The sequence below is a fragment of the Nannobrachium achirus genome (assembly GCF_963921795.1).
Source record: "Nannobrachium achirus genome assembly, chromosome: 3".
Taxonomy (NCBI): domain Eukaryota; kingdom Metazoa; phylum Chordata; class Actinopteri; order Myctophiformes; family Myctophidae; genus Nannobrachium; species Nannobrachium achirus.
In genome coordinates, this window is record NC_137812.1 from 35775409 (window position 1) to 35792908 (window position 17500).

The 17500-nt window shown below is 42.4% G+C and overlaps 1 protein-coding gene across 1 annotated transcript in view; it reads left to right on the forward strand.

Annotated features, from left to right (window-relative positions):
- Nucleotides 1-17500, forward strand: part of dok7b (docking protein 7b) — a gene marked incomplete at both ends in the record, with an annotated part of 41099 nt that overhangs the window by 6823 nt on the left and 16776 nt on the right. The window contains one exon of the mRNA XM_080722555.1: nt 8373-8492. Within this exon, the coding sequence (XP_080578681.1) occupies nt 8373-8492 (120 nt within the window). The remainder of the gene's footprint in view (nt 1-8372; nt 8493-17500) is intronic.

Sequence of the window (17500 nt, forward strand, 5' to 3'; positions counted from 1 at the left end):
GTGTGTGTGTGTGTGTGTGTGTGTGTGTGTGTGTGCGCGTGCGTGCGTGTGCACGCCGGTCTGATGAGCAGACTAGTGGCTCCTACAGGAATAACTGTAGGATCGGCAGTGTCTGGTTTCCTTGCTCTGATGAACAACATGCTATAAATACCTGCCTCCCTCCTGCTGCTCACACAGCCAATTGCACAGAGCCTAGTGGCTACACAGTCTATGACAGCTGCCCTCTCCTTCAACTCATCTGCATGTTACCCAGCAGCCTTGGGGAAAGTGGAGAGTGGCGTTTTTGGCATTCATTGAGAAACCGCTGTTGGGTGCGGGAGGCTGAGCAGAAAGGGGGAAAGAGATGGGAGGGTTGAGGTCAGTAACTTGCATGCAGGCCTGACGTAAGCCATTATGAAACCACAAATATAAGGTTGCAGTTTATGTTTACCTGACGTGTACACAGGGGCGTCACAAGGGGGGGGGAGTGGGACTGAGTTATTAGGGCCCAAGGTGGTTGGGGCCTGTCTTTAGCTATTGAAAAATAGCAGATATACAAGCTCATAGTGCGGCACTGAGTGCTGCGCTGCAAGCTTGTAGATCAGCTATTTTTGAAAAGTCGTGAAAATGTGTGCAAATCCTTGAATATATGTATTTTGAGATGGGGGTCCGTGGCCAAATACATATAATTTTGGGGGTCCTTCACGCAGCAGCGTCATTTCAGGTATGGCAACATGACTGGTGTCTTGCACGCCGCACGCGTGCCAGACACCAGTCATGTCGCCATACCTTAGCAACAAGCACGATTACAGTATATTTTATTATTTCCCCCTGTAGCCAAGGTATGGCAGCTGCCATAGCTTGCCATACCCAATTGACGCCTCTGCCTTCACGTGAAAAGGTTCAAGCACCACTGACATAGAAACATAGGTTTTTCAAAAAACCTTTGAAGGAATTGAAATATTCAGACTCTGCACAAATTTTCAAGATTTTTCAAAAATAGCAGATCTACAAGCTCGCAGCACGGCACTCAGTGCCGCGCTTGTGAGCTTGTAGATCTGCTATTTTTCAGTAGTTAAATCACAAAATGTGAGTGAATCCTTGTACCCAGGGCCCAGAATTTGGTGTAGTTATAATTTTCTGTCACAAGCCCTTAAAACTTTTCATTGGTTAATTATTTTGAAAACCCACTTTCCAAGCATGTAATTAGACAAAACTTCAAAAGTAGCGAATATTCGAGGAAACAATCGAGAAACAGAAAGTCACTGTTGCATACTGTAGTTTATTTTAGTTGCTCAGCAGAGAAACAATAAAAAAAAGTCCAATGCACAGTAGACAGGCATGGTTTGCGTTGCTTTGTTAAAGAGAGCAGACTTAGGTTGCACACCATGACAGTTTTATAAATATGCACAGCCTCAAACACCAGCAGACATTCTCTTGAAATGGCCACAGCGGCAATACTGTGACAGAATTTGTCAGAAATTGTGAATAAACCGTGTCTGGTATGTCGAAAAGTGGTTTATTATTAGGCTAGTGTTTATTTCAGGAACCTAGCTTACAGGAAAATGGAACACAAAACAGTGGCACCAAAAACCATAATTCTTCTACTTGTACCATGTGGCTAACATTTGAAATGTACATGATTGCCAAATATGTTAAATTAGAAAAGTTGTCTTGATTGATTGATTGATTGAATACGTTATGTAAACAGCACAGAAGTACAGTAACTCTTGGGCTAAAAGTTTCTATTTCTGGTCCTATGTATTAAAGTCTTCAACAGAGCACATTTATTAATTCACCAGAGAAATGTGGCTTGGGGCGAAGGATAGGAAAACAGGGACGAGGATGATTGGCTCCATTTCAGGCAAATACACAACCGATGCACTTCGTTTATTACTCACGCACCAAGTCAGAATTGTATCTGACTGAAACAACTGACAATTTGAATAATAATTCTGGAAAGCTATTAAATTCATATCAAACGTTGATACTCTGCCTGAACTGCTTCTTTGCATGTTTTTGTCCAATAATGTTTTACCCCTTTTTCTCCCCAATTTAGTTGTTATGCCAATTGATTCCTCCCCACACACATCTCTGTGTTGTCACTGCTGTCTTATCCTACAATTATGTTTGTGTGTGTAGACCAGGGTTCCCCAATAGTCGGCTACTGTCAGGCCCCCACCAACTCCAGTAATAATGGTGGTATAAGAGCAGCAATAACACTAGTATATCGTCGTTGTCGGGTGGAAATCTCGTATCTCCAAATTTGTACGTTCTTTCACAAATCATACAAGGCCGTCGCACAAAAGTAGTGAAAACAGCCGATCTACAAGCATGTGCAAGCATGTTGTGTGCTTGTAGATCGTCTGTTTTCACTAGTTTAAATCATTTTTAAAATGATAAATTCAAAACGAACGGTTTTGGACATACATACATAAGATTTTCACTCGACAACGACGAAAACTGTCGCTGGATTATTGGGAACGCCACCGTCGCCCCCTGCAATGTTGTGGCCCTCGGCTTGGTACCCTAGACATGATTCGGCCCTTGGGGAAAACTAATTGGGGAACCTTGGTGTAGACGCTCGACATTAGACAAAGCCGGATGCACCGCATAGATTTAAACCCACAACCTCTGTGGTGGTGGACAGGAACTTTACCGCTGTGCTGCCCGAGTGTGTACCTCCTTGCATTGTTAAGGACTTCCATTTCTGATATGACTGTGCTGGAATGTTTTAATGAGCAAATTGCCTCTGGTTCCCTGTCTTCCCTGCCTTTTATTTTACTCCTTTCTCTGTAGATAAAGTTCTTGTCCCTGGACACCACAAAACCTGCAGGTCCAGAAAATCTGGAACCATACTTTAAAATATGGCATGTTGCCTGATGATTTTATTACTATAACTCCCCCCCCCCCTCCCAATGTAGTCATTATGCCAATTAATCCCTACCATTATCATTATTATTGTCACAGTTTGTTGTTAATTACAAATAACACCACTTCAAGTAATTAGAATTACATTGCACAGTATGTGTGCATTGTATTCTACATGTCTGTTCTCGTTAGTCATTGTTATGGAGAAATAAAATGCCCTCCCGTGACATCTCTCGACCAATCAGGATGGCACATTTGCCCTACAGTGGGTGATCTCATCTGTTATATTGTGGTGCTGTGGTATGTATTGGACAATATGTGAATTTACTAGATTAATGACCCCACAATCAGCTTTTCACAGTTTTTTGCCCTGGTTATGGACATGTGCCCTGCCTTGGAGCAGTCTAAAAGCCAGCTGCACATTGCAAGATAGAGCTCCTGGCAGCAAAGTTGAAGATGCAACCACTGGCGTGCACACAAACGCACACCCACACACTTTCTGGCAGCCTGCCAGGTGGGCCTATGGAGTTGGGGAGCAATCCTGCTGCATTAGGCTCTTGCTAGGATATAATCAGCTGAGCAGAGTCTTGATGGATGTTGGATCTAAGCCAGTGACTGGTGGTGTGGGAACTCGTGGTGATAACTGACACACACACACACACACACACACACACACACACACACACACACACACACACACACACACACACACACACACACACACACACACACACACACACACACACACAGCGCTGTTTGGGAACGTGCATCAACGAAACAAAATTGTGTTGTTGTGTGATAGTGTGAACTGCTAAAGTTCAGGGTCTGTGCTAATGAGTTGATGTCATAATGCTCAGTGGTGGGCCGTGTTTACAACCGTACCCATCTGTCTTCATCTGCACCTGTGAGGCGCACGCATGCACCTGTCTGTAGTGTGTGCAAAATGTGTATGCATATACACGTGCATATATGATGATGGTAAATGTCCATCTTCACTGTCTAGGCAAGTTTTCAAACTGCATTATGTATGTATTTTCTCACATATTTTTTCTGAAAGTGCTCTATGAAACACATTTGTATCTTCCCTCACAGAGTTATGAACCGGCTTGGTGTCTTTGCACACAGTCCACTAAAGAGGAGTGTGTGATGTAGTGTCACAGAGACTAGATGTGATTGTAATGGTTCATAATGCTACAGTAACCGCTGCAAGATGTAGGGCAGTGTTTCTCAAAGTGGATTCCAGGGACTTTGTGGGTTCCCTTATGGGGGTCTAAATTGACCCATACAAGTCTGTAACTCTGACAGTTTACAAATGGAACCAAATGAACCCGTTAGGGTTCATTTGGTTCCATTTGTAAACTGTCAGAGTTAAGGGGAGAAATTTGAAAGTTTGAGAAACGCTGATGTAGGGTACCGAGCTGGGGATTCAGTTGAGTGATGAAAAGCTTGTGTACATCAGACCACTGTTTAACCACTTATGCTCTTTATATTTAGTTAATTGGGGTCCCCCAGCGCTCTATACTAGGTCAGCTCCTTTTTCCCCTTCTATACACTTTTAACAGCATGCTTGGGGACTAAAGATGAAAATTAGCTTTTGGCCAACTCTGGCTCATTTACGTGGATGTGAAAACTGACATTTTGATTAATGTGCACTGTCCCTGGAGAATAAATAAGTATCTTCGCCAAATTGTTCTCCATCTCTTTGCAGTACCACCACTGTCAAGAGGACTTGATTGACCTATTTATTGCTTTTTAATGGCTTATAACATTTCGATTGCAATTTAATTAATTGGAGACATTTTCCTTGCACGGTGCCCTTTATCGGTTGAATTCATGATGAAGTCAAGTGCACTATATTAGATTACCCAAATGTCCTGGAAAAAAAACTGAGGGAAATGGAAAACAAGCGCAGCTTATTTCAATCATTGTGATGATGATTCTTGCACTCAGGATGGAGTTATCACCTTTTGAAAGGGGGGTTTAATAAATTGCTCCATCAATGTCGGGAGAGATAAAAAATAATGAATGTCCGGCGCTGTGCTTTGCAGATGATATGTGACCAATAAACAGGGCAGTGCTCACTGTGCTGAGAATTGACACTGAGAAGGTCTGGGGAATCTATTTAACCATATGAACCCTATCTACCATTTTAACCATGATAGATTCTTCGAAAACACCTGTCCTTGTTTCTGGTGACTCATACCGTCCTCCCTAATATATGACGGGCAGTATATTACCGTATATTTCCAAATAGCAGCCCGGGGGCAAATAGTAGCCGGGGGTCTGACTCTGACCCCATTTTGCATATCAAGCACCCTTCAAATAAACCCAAATAAATGTTGCAAATAGCCACTTGGTACTTTTAAACACCAGAACCAAGGACGGGTGTTTTCAATGAATCTATCATGGTTACAATGGGTTTAACAGTGTCTGATAAAATGAATATCAAATATCTAAATACTGAATTGAGCAACTTAAAAATTGTCTGAGGTGCTCCCAAAAGCCTGAGTAGATGATAAAATGACCCAACGTTATTTTTTAAGTATCCGAGTTTAAGTCATGGGTCTTCAACAGGGGGTCTGGGACCCCTAGGGGGTCCTCAGAGTTACGGAGAACTTAGCTGCGAGGCGTTGTGAGCTTGTAGATCGGCTATTTTTGGCAAAGAGCTTTGGTGTAGAGGGGAAAAAGAGCAGACTAAGTACAGAGTAAAAGTCCAAGTTTATTAAGTATTCACGAATCAAGTGGTTAAATATCTGAAAACACAGATTGACATGAATCCAAAATACACTGATGATTGTGCTGTCAAACGATGAAACTATATGGAATCTATGAACATGTTGTGGGGGTCCCTGCTTCTCAGCTAAGGGGTGTTTGGCCTGAAAACGTTGAAGACCCCTGGTTTAAGTGGTTAATATTCATCATAACGGAGGCACCTTGGTGGCTCAGCCAGTGAGTGTGATGTTTCTAGTTTGATTCCCTGCCAGAGACCTGGTCTCCTTCCTGCCTTAATTACTTTCCTGTTTCTCTCCACTGCTCTGCACAAATAATGCAATAAAAATGCAATCAAAGTAATCATACTGAAAAAGGTTTATTATAGTGTACTTGCCCCAATGTCCCCTCTTTAATAGGTCTTCCTGTAAAAGAGCTGATGGGGATAATTAGATGTTCACTTGGGAATCCTACAGCATGAAGAACTACCATACTCAATTTTATGTAGCCAAATTATGTAAATTGAATACTGTAGAACAGATCACTTCAGACTCAGACTTGTAACACAGATTAAAGCACACCTTTTTGTATTTGTGATCTATAGTTAAAGAACAGAAGCTTCTATTGTACTTATAACTACAGTGAATTCTGTTCATTTTGCTACAATTTTCACAGGCATTCTTTATAATGATAGCGTTAGTATTGCTTCAATGAACACATGTCTCAAATGTAATATTCAGTTATACTTAAAGTAAGCTTGCTTTGCAGTTAGCAAGCATACAGTATCTGTTATGGGCACTGAATTGATGTCATGAAAACAAAAAGGCTGCATCCTAATGTGGCCTTGTTCTCACGTTTTGCCTATTTAGATTGGGCACTATTGCAGTGCCCATTCGGGGCGATGTGACACGTTGTGAGCTTGTAGATCTACTGTTTTCAAATAGCCTAGGAATCAAATAGGGCTAAAGAGGTTAATGTATGATTTCTAAGATTATAATTTATATCTGCTGCAAAGTAACTAGTAACTAAAGTTTGCAAATAAATGCAGTGGATTAAAAGTACAATATTTGGATCCAAGATGTTGGAAATGAAGTAGAAATACCTCAAAACTGTACTTAAATAAATGTACTTTGCACTACTGCCGATTAGATAACTGCTTATCTGATCGACTTCACACTCAACATTGGGTCCTCAGCAATACACTTGCCAAGTTTGAAGTGGATTGAATGAATAGTTTCTAGAGAGATATATGAAAGATAGACAGACAGACAGACAGACAGACAGAGAGGCATTTATAGATACGCATGTACAGGCCTGCGTGTGTGCGCAACTGCGCATGTCCCCTGGATGCCACAGGGCCTTAAAGGGGAAGACCACCCATTTTCAATATTGAACTGTGTCATTAATATACCTAGGAGTTGTGTGGAAATAGAAAAAAAGTTCCCCCCCTTCTGTGTTGCCTAGAACTGGAGGATTGATTTTGGGGTTTGTATTGTAAAGTACAACTTGATGACATCACACATTGTACTTTACAATACAAACCCCAAAATCAATCTTCCAGTTCTAGGCAACACAGAAGGGGGGGAACTTTTTCTCTATTTCCACACAACTCCTCTAAGGTATATTAATGACGTATTTCAATATTGAAAATGGGTGGTCTTCCCCTTTAAGACCTGTATAAGTGTATTGATATTATGTTGATGTAGTGTTGATTTTGTGTGGTGTTATGTGGTGTTGCGTTGATGGAGACACCAGTTGTAAATCTCTGTGTATTAGCATTTGCACTGACTTTGCATGTAATTGCAGTGTACACCCGTTCTGGAGAACTGCTGTAAAGGCACTACGTTGGAAGGTTCTTTATAGGAAGGAATTTATATACAATAGTACTGTATAGACAACTAGTGCAGACCCATAGATCTGTAGATCCTCTCATCTGTTGGACAACATACTTTTTACACATCCTTCTTTTAGCTACAGTGACATCACATGTATGTACAGTACTGTACGTCTCGGGTGCTTGGGATTTCTTTTATTTGGACGTCCCATGCATCTTCATTTTACATACAGTGCATACTATAAAAATTCATTCCAACTCTCGAGTGGATACAGGGGTGTCGCACCAAATTCTGGGCCCTGGGTACAAGGATTCACTGTGTTATTTTGTGCTTTAACTATTGAAAAATAGCAGATATACAAGCTCACAGCGCTGCACAGAGTGCTGCGTTGCGAGCTTGTAGATCTCAAAATATTTAGTTCCAGGGGCCCCCCAGAAGCTAGATTTGAGTTGCAAATGTTCGCTTAAAAAATACATCATTTATATTCAAAGATTTGCTCACATTTTCACGACTTTTCAAAAAAGCAGATCTACAAGCTCACAGCGCGGCACTCGGTGCCAAGCTGTGAGCTTGTATATCTGCTATTTTTCGATAGCTAAAGTATAAAATAATTAAGGCCCCTCCACCTTGGGCCCTAGTAACTCAGTCCCACTCACCCCCCCCTTGTGACGCCCATGAGTGGATATAGTTCACACCGCAACAATAACAAAGACATTTGGTGAACGATATAGTTATAGTTATAGTGCTTACTGCTTGGATTGAACGGCCCTTTGCTCAGACCTTGAATGCAAGTCGCTCTGGTTTAGAGCTTCTGCCAACTGCTGCTCTTTTTTCCCCTCTCAATCTATTTTTCTCTCATTCAACAATCTCTCTCTTCTATTTCTCCCACTGTGTCTCACTCTCTTTCAATGGTTATTTTTTATTTTTTTGTCTTAACCATGTGTTTATCCCCCCCATCCCCTCACCCTATCCTCCCAGGGACCGGAGTTTTCTTCCTGTCCTGTTCTGAAGGCGAGCAGATCAGTTTCCTGTTCGACTGTATCGTTCGAGGCATCTCGCCCACTAGGACCCCGCATGGCGTTCGACCCGCCCTGCCAGGTAGAGAGAGACACGCGCACACACACACACACGCACGTACGCACGCACACACGCACGCATGCGTGCACACACAGTCGCACACACACGTCCCTATCTTCTTTTTCTTTTTTATTACCTATAATGTGTCAAAGAGCCCCACTGTTCTATAATAAGAAACCTCCATCACAGAGCTACAGTATGCGACTCTGTGGCTTTCACTATAAGGGTTTACTGGGTGTTTAGTGTGTGTTTAGTGTGTGTGTGTGTGTGTGTGTGTGTGTGTGTGTGTGTGTGTGTGTGTGTGTGTGTGTGTGTGTGTGTGTGTGTGTGTGTGTGTGTGTGTGTGTGTGTGTGTGTGTGTGTGTGTGTGTGTGTGTGTGTGTGTGTGTGTGTGTGTGTTGGCGCCAGCTAGGGGAAGCGTCACATGCATAAAGCCCTCAGGGTAAGTGTATGGGTCAGTGTGTGGATTAAGGGCTGTCTGTGTGTGCGGGTGCATGCACATTTTACCATACTGTTTATATCACAAGCATTTCAGAGAAATGCTCTTCTGTATTGAGTTTTAGTATTGATTATTTAGAAAATAATCACATCATTGCTCTCACAATCATGACCTTTATTATATACGCCCCATTACCACTTACAGTACCAGCGGGCGCCCGCTGACCTACTGGTCCAGGCGCATACCACATAGGCTCTGATGCATGACAGTGTGTCGCCGCCGGTTCGATTCCCGATCCGGACGACCTTTGCTGCATGTCACTCCCCATTTCTCTCCCCATTTCCTGTCAGTCTACTGTCCTATCAATAAAGGCCCTAAAACAAATCTTAAAAAGAAGAAGAATGAATTCATTCAACATTAACGATATACTTGTAAGACGCCTAAGGGCGACAATGTTGGACTTCATATTGTTGTTGGCCATCTGGCCAGTGATGTATATCGGACCAGTTACCCATATGGAGACCACTGGTCTGGTACCCTTATATGGAGATCCATGTACTGTATATGGAGATATGCTGTGAGACCCCAAACATGCTTACTCAGTTATTTGTTACTTGAAAGTCCTATGACGTCTATGACATTTGACAGCATTTACTGAATTTCCCCCTTGGGATAATAAAGGTATCTATCTATCTATCTATCTATCTATCAGCATACATACAATCCCCAGATTTTAACTTGTGTGAATTGTTTACCACAAACCCAGATGAAGCCAGCTTTACTGATGACTTTATTAAAGCCTTACAGGGCCTCTAGTTACATTTCAGTGTTAGTCCCTTATGAGCCTTAGCACAGCCTGAGATCCATACGTTGACCCCATTGGTTGTTCCTAAAACACGCTTCATTACCTTGGGTGACTGACTGAATCTCAGACTAGTATAGTATGTGACATCTTTTAAATGAAGCTCGATAACCTACTTTTTTTTAATAGTGCTTGTTTATTCTACAGTATCTCCTTTTTTGCCACTTTTATTCTAGTTTATTTTCCATCTTATTTTTAAGTAAAATATTAGATATTTATTTTTGTTTTATTTAATCTCTTCCATGGTATGTTTTTCCTTGTTATGCAGATTTTTTTTAATCCTTGTAAATTACTTTTGAATTAGTTGAAATAAAGAATGTTTTGTACAAGAAGTGCATTACTTTGAGTGAGGCCCATGACCATACAGTGCTCTATCTGAGTTGCATACCAATTTGGTTGAAAACAGTTATAATCTATTTCAAAATGAATAGTACTTGAATATTTATATGAAATAGATCCAGGATCAAAGTCAGGCACATCCAAAAGACCTCTTGAAGGTGCTGGCCCCAAAGTGAACTGAGATCAAAGGAACAGAAGCAGAACCCCACACTGTAGCTCCTTTTGTGTAACTTTATTACAGTTATTGTTAACTAATAAAGTTACAGTAGGGTGCAGTTCTGCTTCTATTGCTTTGATCTTGGTTCACTAACATTCAATGTGGCTAGCATTGGGTCGCCTTGACAAGACGACCCAATGTGAGACAGATTTTTAGGGAGTAGGGATTTAGGGATTAGAAATAGTTAATTCTTTATTGTGAGTGTATCATTGGACTTGGCATGGATTCACCCACTTGCCAATCTGGGAACCCATCGTCAAAGATAAGGGAAAAACAGCGTGCTCTCTGTTTTGTTTCTTTTCATTTCATTTCCCTTTTCAGCCCGCCCGGGGAAGACCATCGGTCGGGGACTCTGATACTTTTCCTTTTTGTTCCAAACTTGAAATCGTCTCCACAAACTCGACATGCTGTTTGTTTTAGGAGGAAAGGGGAGAACAACCGAACACATTAAAATCCCGTCCACTACATTAGATTGGGTAAAGCACTGCTTGCTCCTGGTCTAAGGCCTGCCCACTTGCAGGCAAACAATCACTTATTTTCCTGACAGATCAGTTGCGCAGCACTTCATCTGTTCTTGAGAGATTGCCCACTTGCTGGTCAAACCCCTAGGGCCTCAGCCAAGTTCACTTTTAACATAGAGTAAATTAATACAGTAGTACAATACTCTAATACACAACTTAGTATTTTAAATCATAATGCTGTTTTGTTTTATTATATACAAAAATAAAATATAAACATTACAAATATTCTTTCCAGGGGCTGTCTTAAACCGAGCACTTTGTTGACCTTTATACAGTAGTTCAAATGCCCCCTTTCTGAAATAATGAATGTACAACCTTAGCATATCCCTGTTCTGGGGGGTACATTCGCCAAAAATAGCAGACAAAAAGCTCACAATGAGTCATAATGTGCTGTCTTGTGAGCTTGTAGATCGTCTATTTTTGTCATAGAGATTGTCAACTGTACAGAGGGTGTTCCAGCTGCAGTAAAATGAAATAATGATGTCCTGTCACAGACAGTACATATTTTAGTATTTTTATTATTAACATTCTGGTTGCAACATTTGGATATGGCCACTTTGTGTGAAGTCAGACCCCCTTCAGAGGGCCTTGCATTTTTGATTATCTTAGCACGTCATTCAGCAATGGGTCCTTTTTCAACCCTGAGACATTCAGTGCCGTGAAGGAGCTATAATTAGTGTAAACTGGCAAAGTTAGCAAATGTTAGCCGACACCTCACGGAGCATAGTGAAGAAACCTGGCAGCATTGGTGGGTATTAGCAGTTAGCTGCAACAGGCCATGGGCAGCGAGCCAGGGGTTAGGTTGTTGACACCTGGACACGTGCGTGTGTGTGTGTGCGCGCTTACAGTACTCATACATGCCTGGGTGGATGTAGGCCAGACTGTATTAGGTGGGTGAGTTGGCAGGCTGTGTCATGAAACGGTGGGTCTTGCAGAGCAGAGGCGTCTATTGGGTATGGCAAGCTATGGCAGCTGCCATACCTTGGCTAAAGGGGGAAATAATTAAATGTACTTTTCATTGTGCCTGTTGCTAAGGTATGGCAATATGACTGGTGTCTTGCACGCGCACCCTCGCGCGCGTGCAAGACACCAGTCATGTTGCCATACGTTAGCTTTTGCTGAACTGACGCCACTGTTGCAGAGGCTCAGGCTGATATGTCAAGGTGCCCGTAACCGTAACCTCATGCTGAAGATGATAAGTTTACAAGCCGACGGTAGAATTGCACATTTGGTATGCTGCAGCCTGAGTTATACTTAGTTGCGCACGGGTGTCACGCACCTACAAGCTCACAATGTGTCGCACTGCGATGACTTTGTGAGCTTGAAGATCTGCTCATTTTGGTGCGTGACGGCGACGTGCAACTTAGTATAAATCCGGCTCAAGCCATTAGGAGTAAGGGGAGACAGCAATTTCACTACCCGTTGTGACTCTAGATTGATGATTCTGTAATTATGCCTGTAATAGAACCAGTGTTAATGTTAACAGCTTTTGTAATAACCAATTGCTGCATTATCAAATGGTACAAGGCATTTAACCTCTTACACAAATGTTTAACAACCTTTCCAGTTTACATTTTAAATGAAAAGCATAAAAGTCTAAATTCTAACAATTTGATAAATAAAATGTAATATCTATGCTGAGACTCAATAACACTCCAAAATGCATTATATGCAATACAGTAAAATCCTCAGTGTTTACAGTCTTTACACTCTTACTGGTGCATTTTGGTCTATATTGAATAGACAGGACTGTGTAGTTAGTGTGGTTGCCATAGGCAACACAATGTCCAACTTAATTCTTCTTTATACAGTGGAGAAAGGTTTGCTGGACTATACTGCTCCCACAGTTTTGGCGGTCAAATTATATCGACAGGCTTCATCGGGAATCGTGTGCTTGCATTTTGCTAAGAGATACGATTACCGTATTTTATTAGTGAATTAATTTTCCACATTGACTTCCTGATTGGCTAACGTTGAAATCTAAAGTTTGCAGCAGTGGCCCGTTTTGAACAAAATTACGCAAATCATGAAGGCAGCGTCTGATTGTGGTGAAACTTTGCACGCGCAGTTGAGGAACAAATGCCACTTTAACATTTCCCATTATAGTGCGACCAGGAGGCCGATTTTTGCCCCCCAAAAATGTATATTACTCCTATAGATTTTGTCCAAACATCACGTGAATCGGCACACATTATCTCTATTAGTCAAGTGATCAAAACCGATCCATCACATTTTTCATATTCCACCCTGATTGATGAATTCACCCTTTGTCAGCCTTCTGGTTGGTCCCTGACTGACCAACCAGCAGCCTCTTTTTGCCTTGTTCCGCCTTGTTTTATGTTGAATCTGCTAAAAAATATTTTTGGAGAAATAAAAACATTTAAAAACATGCCCAGTCACTAAACTGCACCTGAGATGTTCCTTTTTACTGAAACCAAGTTTAAAATGAGAATTGAATACACAGAATAACAATACAAAGCAACCGAAAAATGCATTATTTCAATGGTAGTGGATGGAGAGAAAGGATTTTGTCCAACCATGGCACAGCAACCAATGGGTGCGAAGAGGGGTGGGACCACAGTCGGGACTTGACAAAGGGTCAATTCGGAACAATTCTGAACCTACCTGACCTGGCGGAGACCTGTGCTTGGAGGATCATTTTGTTTAGTTGGTAAATGATGAACACATGAAAATGAAAAAGACGTGGCATGGCTTCTATGTGGATCTCTGCTGTCATGGTAGCCTCGGGATCCAGTCTTTTCAAGATAGAAAAGCCTGGGATAGTGCCCCTGTAACTGTGGCTCACAACATTTTAATTTATATGTAGCTGTTCAGATATCTTATTTTACATCAGTATTGTTCATGTGAACTGGTTTGTTTAGGTTTATCCATTATTATAAAATCGCTATGATTTATCACTCGTTTTCCAATGCGGATCACTACCTCATTTACTCAAAGCGGACAGCAGCAGGAGTCATGTCCCCCGCCGCGTCCATTCCGAGATGCCGGAGGAGCCGATGAGATCTGTCGGGGCCATAGAATGTCCGCGTTAGGTTAGACTACTGTCATGGTGATAATGTTACAGAGAGTATATTGATGACATAACTCTTATCTAGGGGCGGCAGACTGCAAATATCGGTGCTGGGGACTAACACTGAAATTGTGCTGTGAGTGAGGTCAGACCAAAGCTCTGCTCAGCATATATGAGGTTTGAAGATATGCCAGACTTAGTTTAGTTTATTAGCATGTTGTAATAAAAGAATAGAAAGGATCCTTATAAAAGAAAACAGCGTCTTCCACTTCATTCCACTGAGACCAGAGGAGGGTCTGTCACTGTCCACAAGTGTTGTGAGTGTGAGAGAAAGGGAACAGAACTTTAGGAGACAAAGAATACAGGGGGAAAGAGAGGGGACAAATTATCCAGCCCCAACAGAACACAATTCCGTCCCCATCACAGTCCATGTATAGCAACAGCTTTGACCATGAACCGAGATTTGTGAAATATGTTTGACCCATAATGATCTCACAATGATCCGGAGTGATTTGTGCATGTGTCACACACTGAAAGCAGATATTTTGTGTGTATGTATGTCCATTCCGCGAAGCTAGGCATTGACCAAGCTTTGTATTCAATGAAATTAACTCATGAAAGGCACCACTCATTTCACACTGGGTGTGATTCTTTTTTTTCCTTCCCCATTTCAACACTCGGCGTTACAGACCTGTTCTGGTCATTCAGGGCTAGCTCTTTGTTTTTCTGCTAATATTAATACAGCATGGCGATGACCCCCGCTTCCATGTGGATCTGACTTCATGTGGCCACTCTATGACGTCACACCTCCATGACATACAGTATGCCCATATTTGGGCAAGGTTTCACCTGATCCGAGTACATCTCACTTCCGCTGACTTCTGTTGTACAATTAAATCAAAATTGATCAAAAAATAAAAAATCACACCTAGTGTGATGTGAGCGGTGCTATTTATGAGTAACTTCATCAAGCGTCCCGCTGGCCAATCACAGCACGTCCTGCGAAGCTTGGCCAATGGGACCCTGGGCGACGTGGGCGTACAACAAACTTTGAGACATTCGTGCTAAGATCTATCTAGGCCATATCTAGGCCAGCTCTAGGCCAGATGTAGGCTACGCTTCAGGTTATTTTAGGGCCCCGACATTCTTTGAGAACCGGACAATGCCAGATGTTGGAGCTTAGCTCCTTCCAGTCGCACTGCTCAAAAAAGAATTCTTACTGTGTCCATGTTTGTTGAGATTTCAGAGCAGAGAACTTCATGGAGTCCAGTGTGGAGCTGCGTGGAACTCCATATTTGGATAAACCTGACATCATATTCTATATTCTATGGTGAGATTCCATGCAGCTCCACGGCTTAAAAGCTGATTCCACACAGTGTGAGGAGCAGTAGCTTAAGAGAGAGAGAAACCAAACCCCGTGAAGAAATGGAGAGACTGTCCTATTCTGTGATGAGGAGGATGCAGCAATACACTGTGGATGTGACTCTGGATCCTGACACAGCAAGTCCCTACCTCTTCCTGTCTTGGGATGGAAAACAAGTGCGTTGTAGAAACGTAATGAAAAATCTCCCAAACAACAAAGAGAGATTCTCTCAATGTGTCTGTGTTTTAGGAAAACAAAGTTTCTCCTCAGGAAGGTTTTACTATGAGGTTCACATTGGAGGGAAGACTAACTGGGAGGTAGGAGTGGCCAGAGAGTCCATCAACAGGAAGGGATTCTATCTGAGTCCCAACTATGCTTACTGGTCTATAGTGTTGGGGAATGGAAATGAGTACAAGGCCCTCCTCGCTGGCCCTTCTGTCCGCCTCCCTGTAAGAAAGGAGATCCAGAAAGTGGGAGTGTTTGTGGATTATGAGGAGGGTCTGGTTTCCTTTTATAATGTGGAGGCCAGAGTTCACCTCTACTCTTTCACTGGCTGCACCTTCACTGAGAAACTCTACCCATACTTCAGTCCAGGTTTCAACCGTAATGGTACAAACTCTGCTCCTTTGATCATCACTTCTGTCAATCACACCGATTAGACTAAATCTTTTCTTGTGCCAGCAGAGTGTGCAAGTACTGCGTTCTGTGTTTCAGTCGCGTCCTTTGTATGTGTTTACGCCCGTAGCCAATCAGGGACCAGATTTCCTGGTGATGTTTTGAGTGTTCCTGCACTTGTCATCCCGGGACAACGAATTGGGGGACCTCTCTCGAATTGTAGTAGTAAGTATATATAAGATACTTCACAATGCTCCGATGTCCTGGTGGGATGTCTAGGATGTCCTTTATTTTTTGGCTTGGAGCGAGCCCACCCTGTTTCGTAGGAACAGTATTTCTACTTTATTTATCAGGTTGCACTTGTTGTTGGTGACATCACTAAGAATGTTGGTCCTTCATTGGCTGTTGATGGTGACATCACCAAAAATGCTGGTCCCTGGCTGGGCGACCCCAAACCTACCTTTTTTATAACCCTTGTGGATTATAAAACAAGAGGGAGGAGTTTAGCTTATGTGATTGTGAACTACCTGTGACAATAACCACAATCTGTGCAAGCTGAATATTATTCAGCTCGTATGAGTCCATGACGTCAACATAGCACGGACCAATCAAAGGCTGTGAACGTTGCAAATTTTTTTGTTAAATATGCTGTGAAACTGGCGAACCAATAACAAGCCTCTGTGTCCATGAAGTTATAGTCAAACCGGTGTTCAATTGGTCTGTTCTGTTTGCTTAACACATCATAATATATGACGTCATGATCAGAACAGCTTTTGATTGGTCCGTGTTGACGTCATGGTTAACACAAAGTAAAACATAGCCGCTCAATAAACATACAGTACAGTATGTGGAAGGATGCATGGAGGTAATTCCTTGGCCTTCTGGCAACATGTTCAAGAAATGTGGCACTGATTGGTCCAGCAGTTAGTGAGATTGGCATCAGACAGACAACATCACAGACAGACCCTCTTCTAGATGCTCTACCTGCTACAGAGCCATTATTGTTTTTTTTTCTCTCACACTAATCACTGTATTCATGCTTACCACACCTTTCTTTGTTTCTGTGCTGTGTGTGCGACTGTGCGTGTGTGCATACGTGTGTGAGTCCACACAGGAGACAAACCTTGTGTGCTTGTTTTGCCTCTATTGGGCAAGGGATGCAGCAATATGCTGATACGATATCTGACTAATTTCTATCCATGTTATTGTGCACATTATTGTTCTGTCTTCGTGTCTTGTCTGATGTCCACAGTAGTAGTTGTGACGATGTCTGTCTATCTGCCTGGCATGCCATGTGTCTTGTGCCAATGTCCACATTTTTGTCCCTTCAAAGTGTTTGTGTGTGTGTGTGTGTGTGTGTGTGTGTGTGTGCGCGTGCGCGCGTGCGTGCGTGCGTGCGCGCGCGTGTACGTGCACGTTGGCATGCATACAAAGCCCCTCCAGCCTCCAGATCTCATTACTAGACATTCCTTTCTTGCCAGGGTACCTGGCTGGGACCAGCTAGTCTCCTACAGTAAGATCTTTTCTGGCCACTCAGCATTTGGTGTCGGACGTCAGTCCATGCATTGAACCAGTACAGCACACATCACTTTGTAGAAGTCAGTGTGTCACATTGTGAGGTGTAGTGAGCTTGTAGATTCTC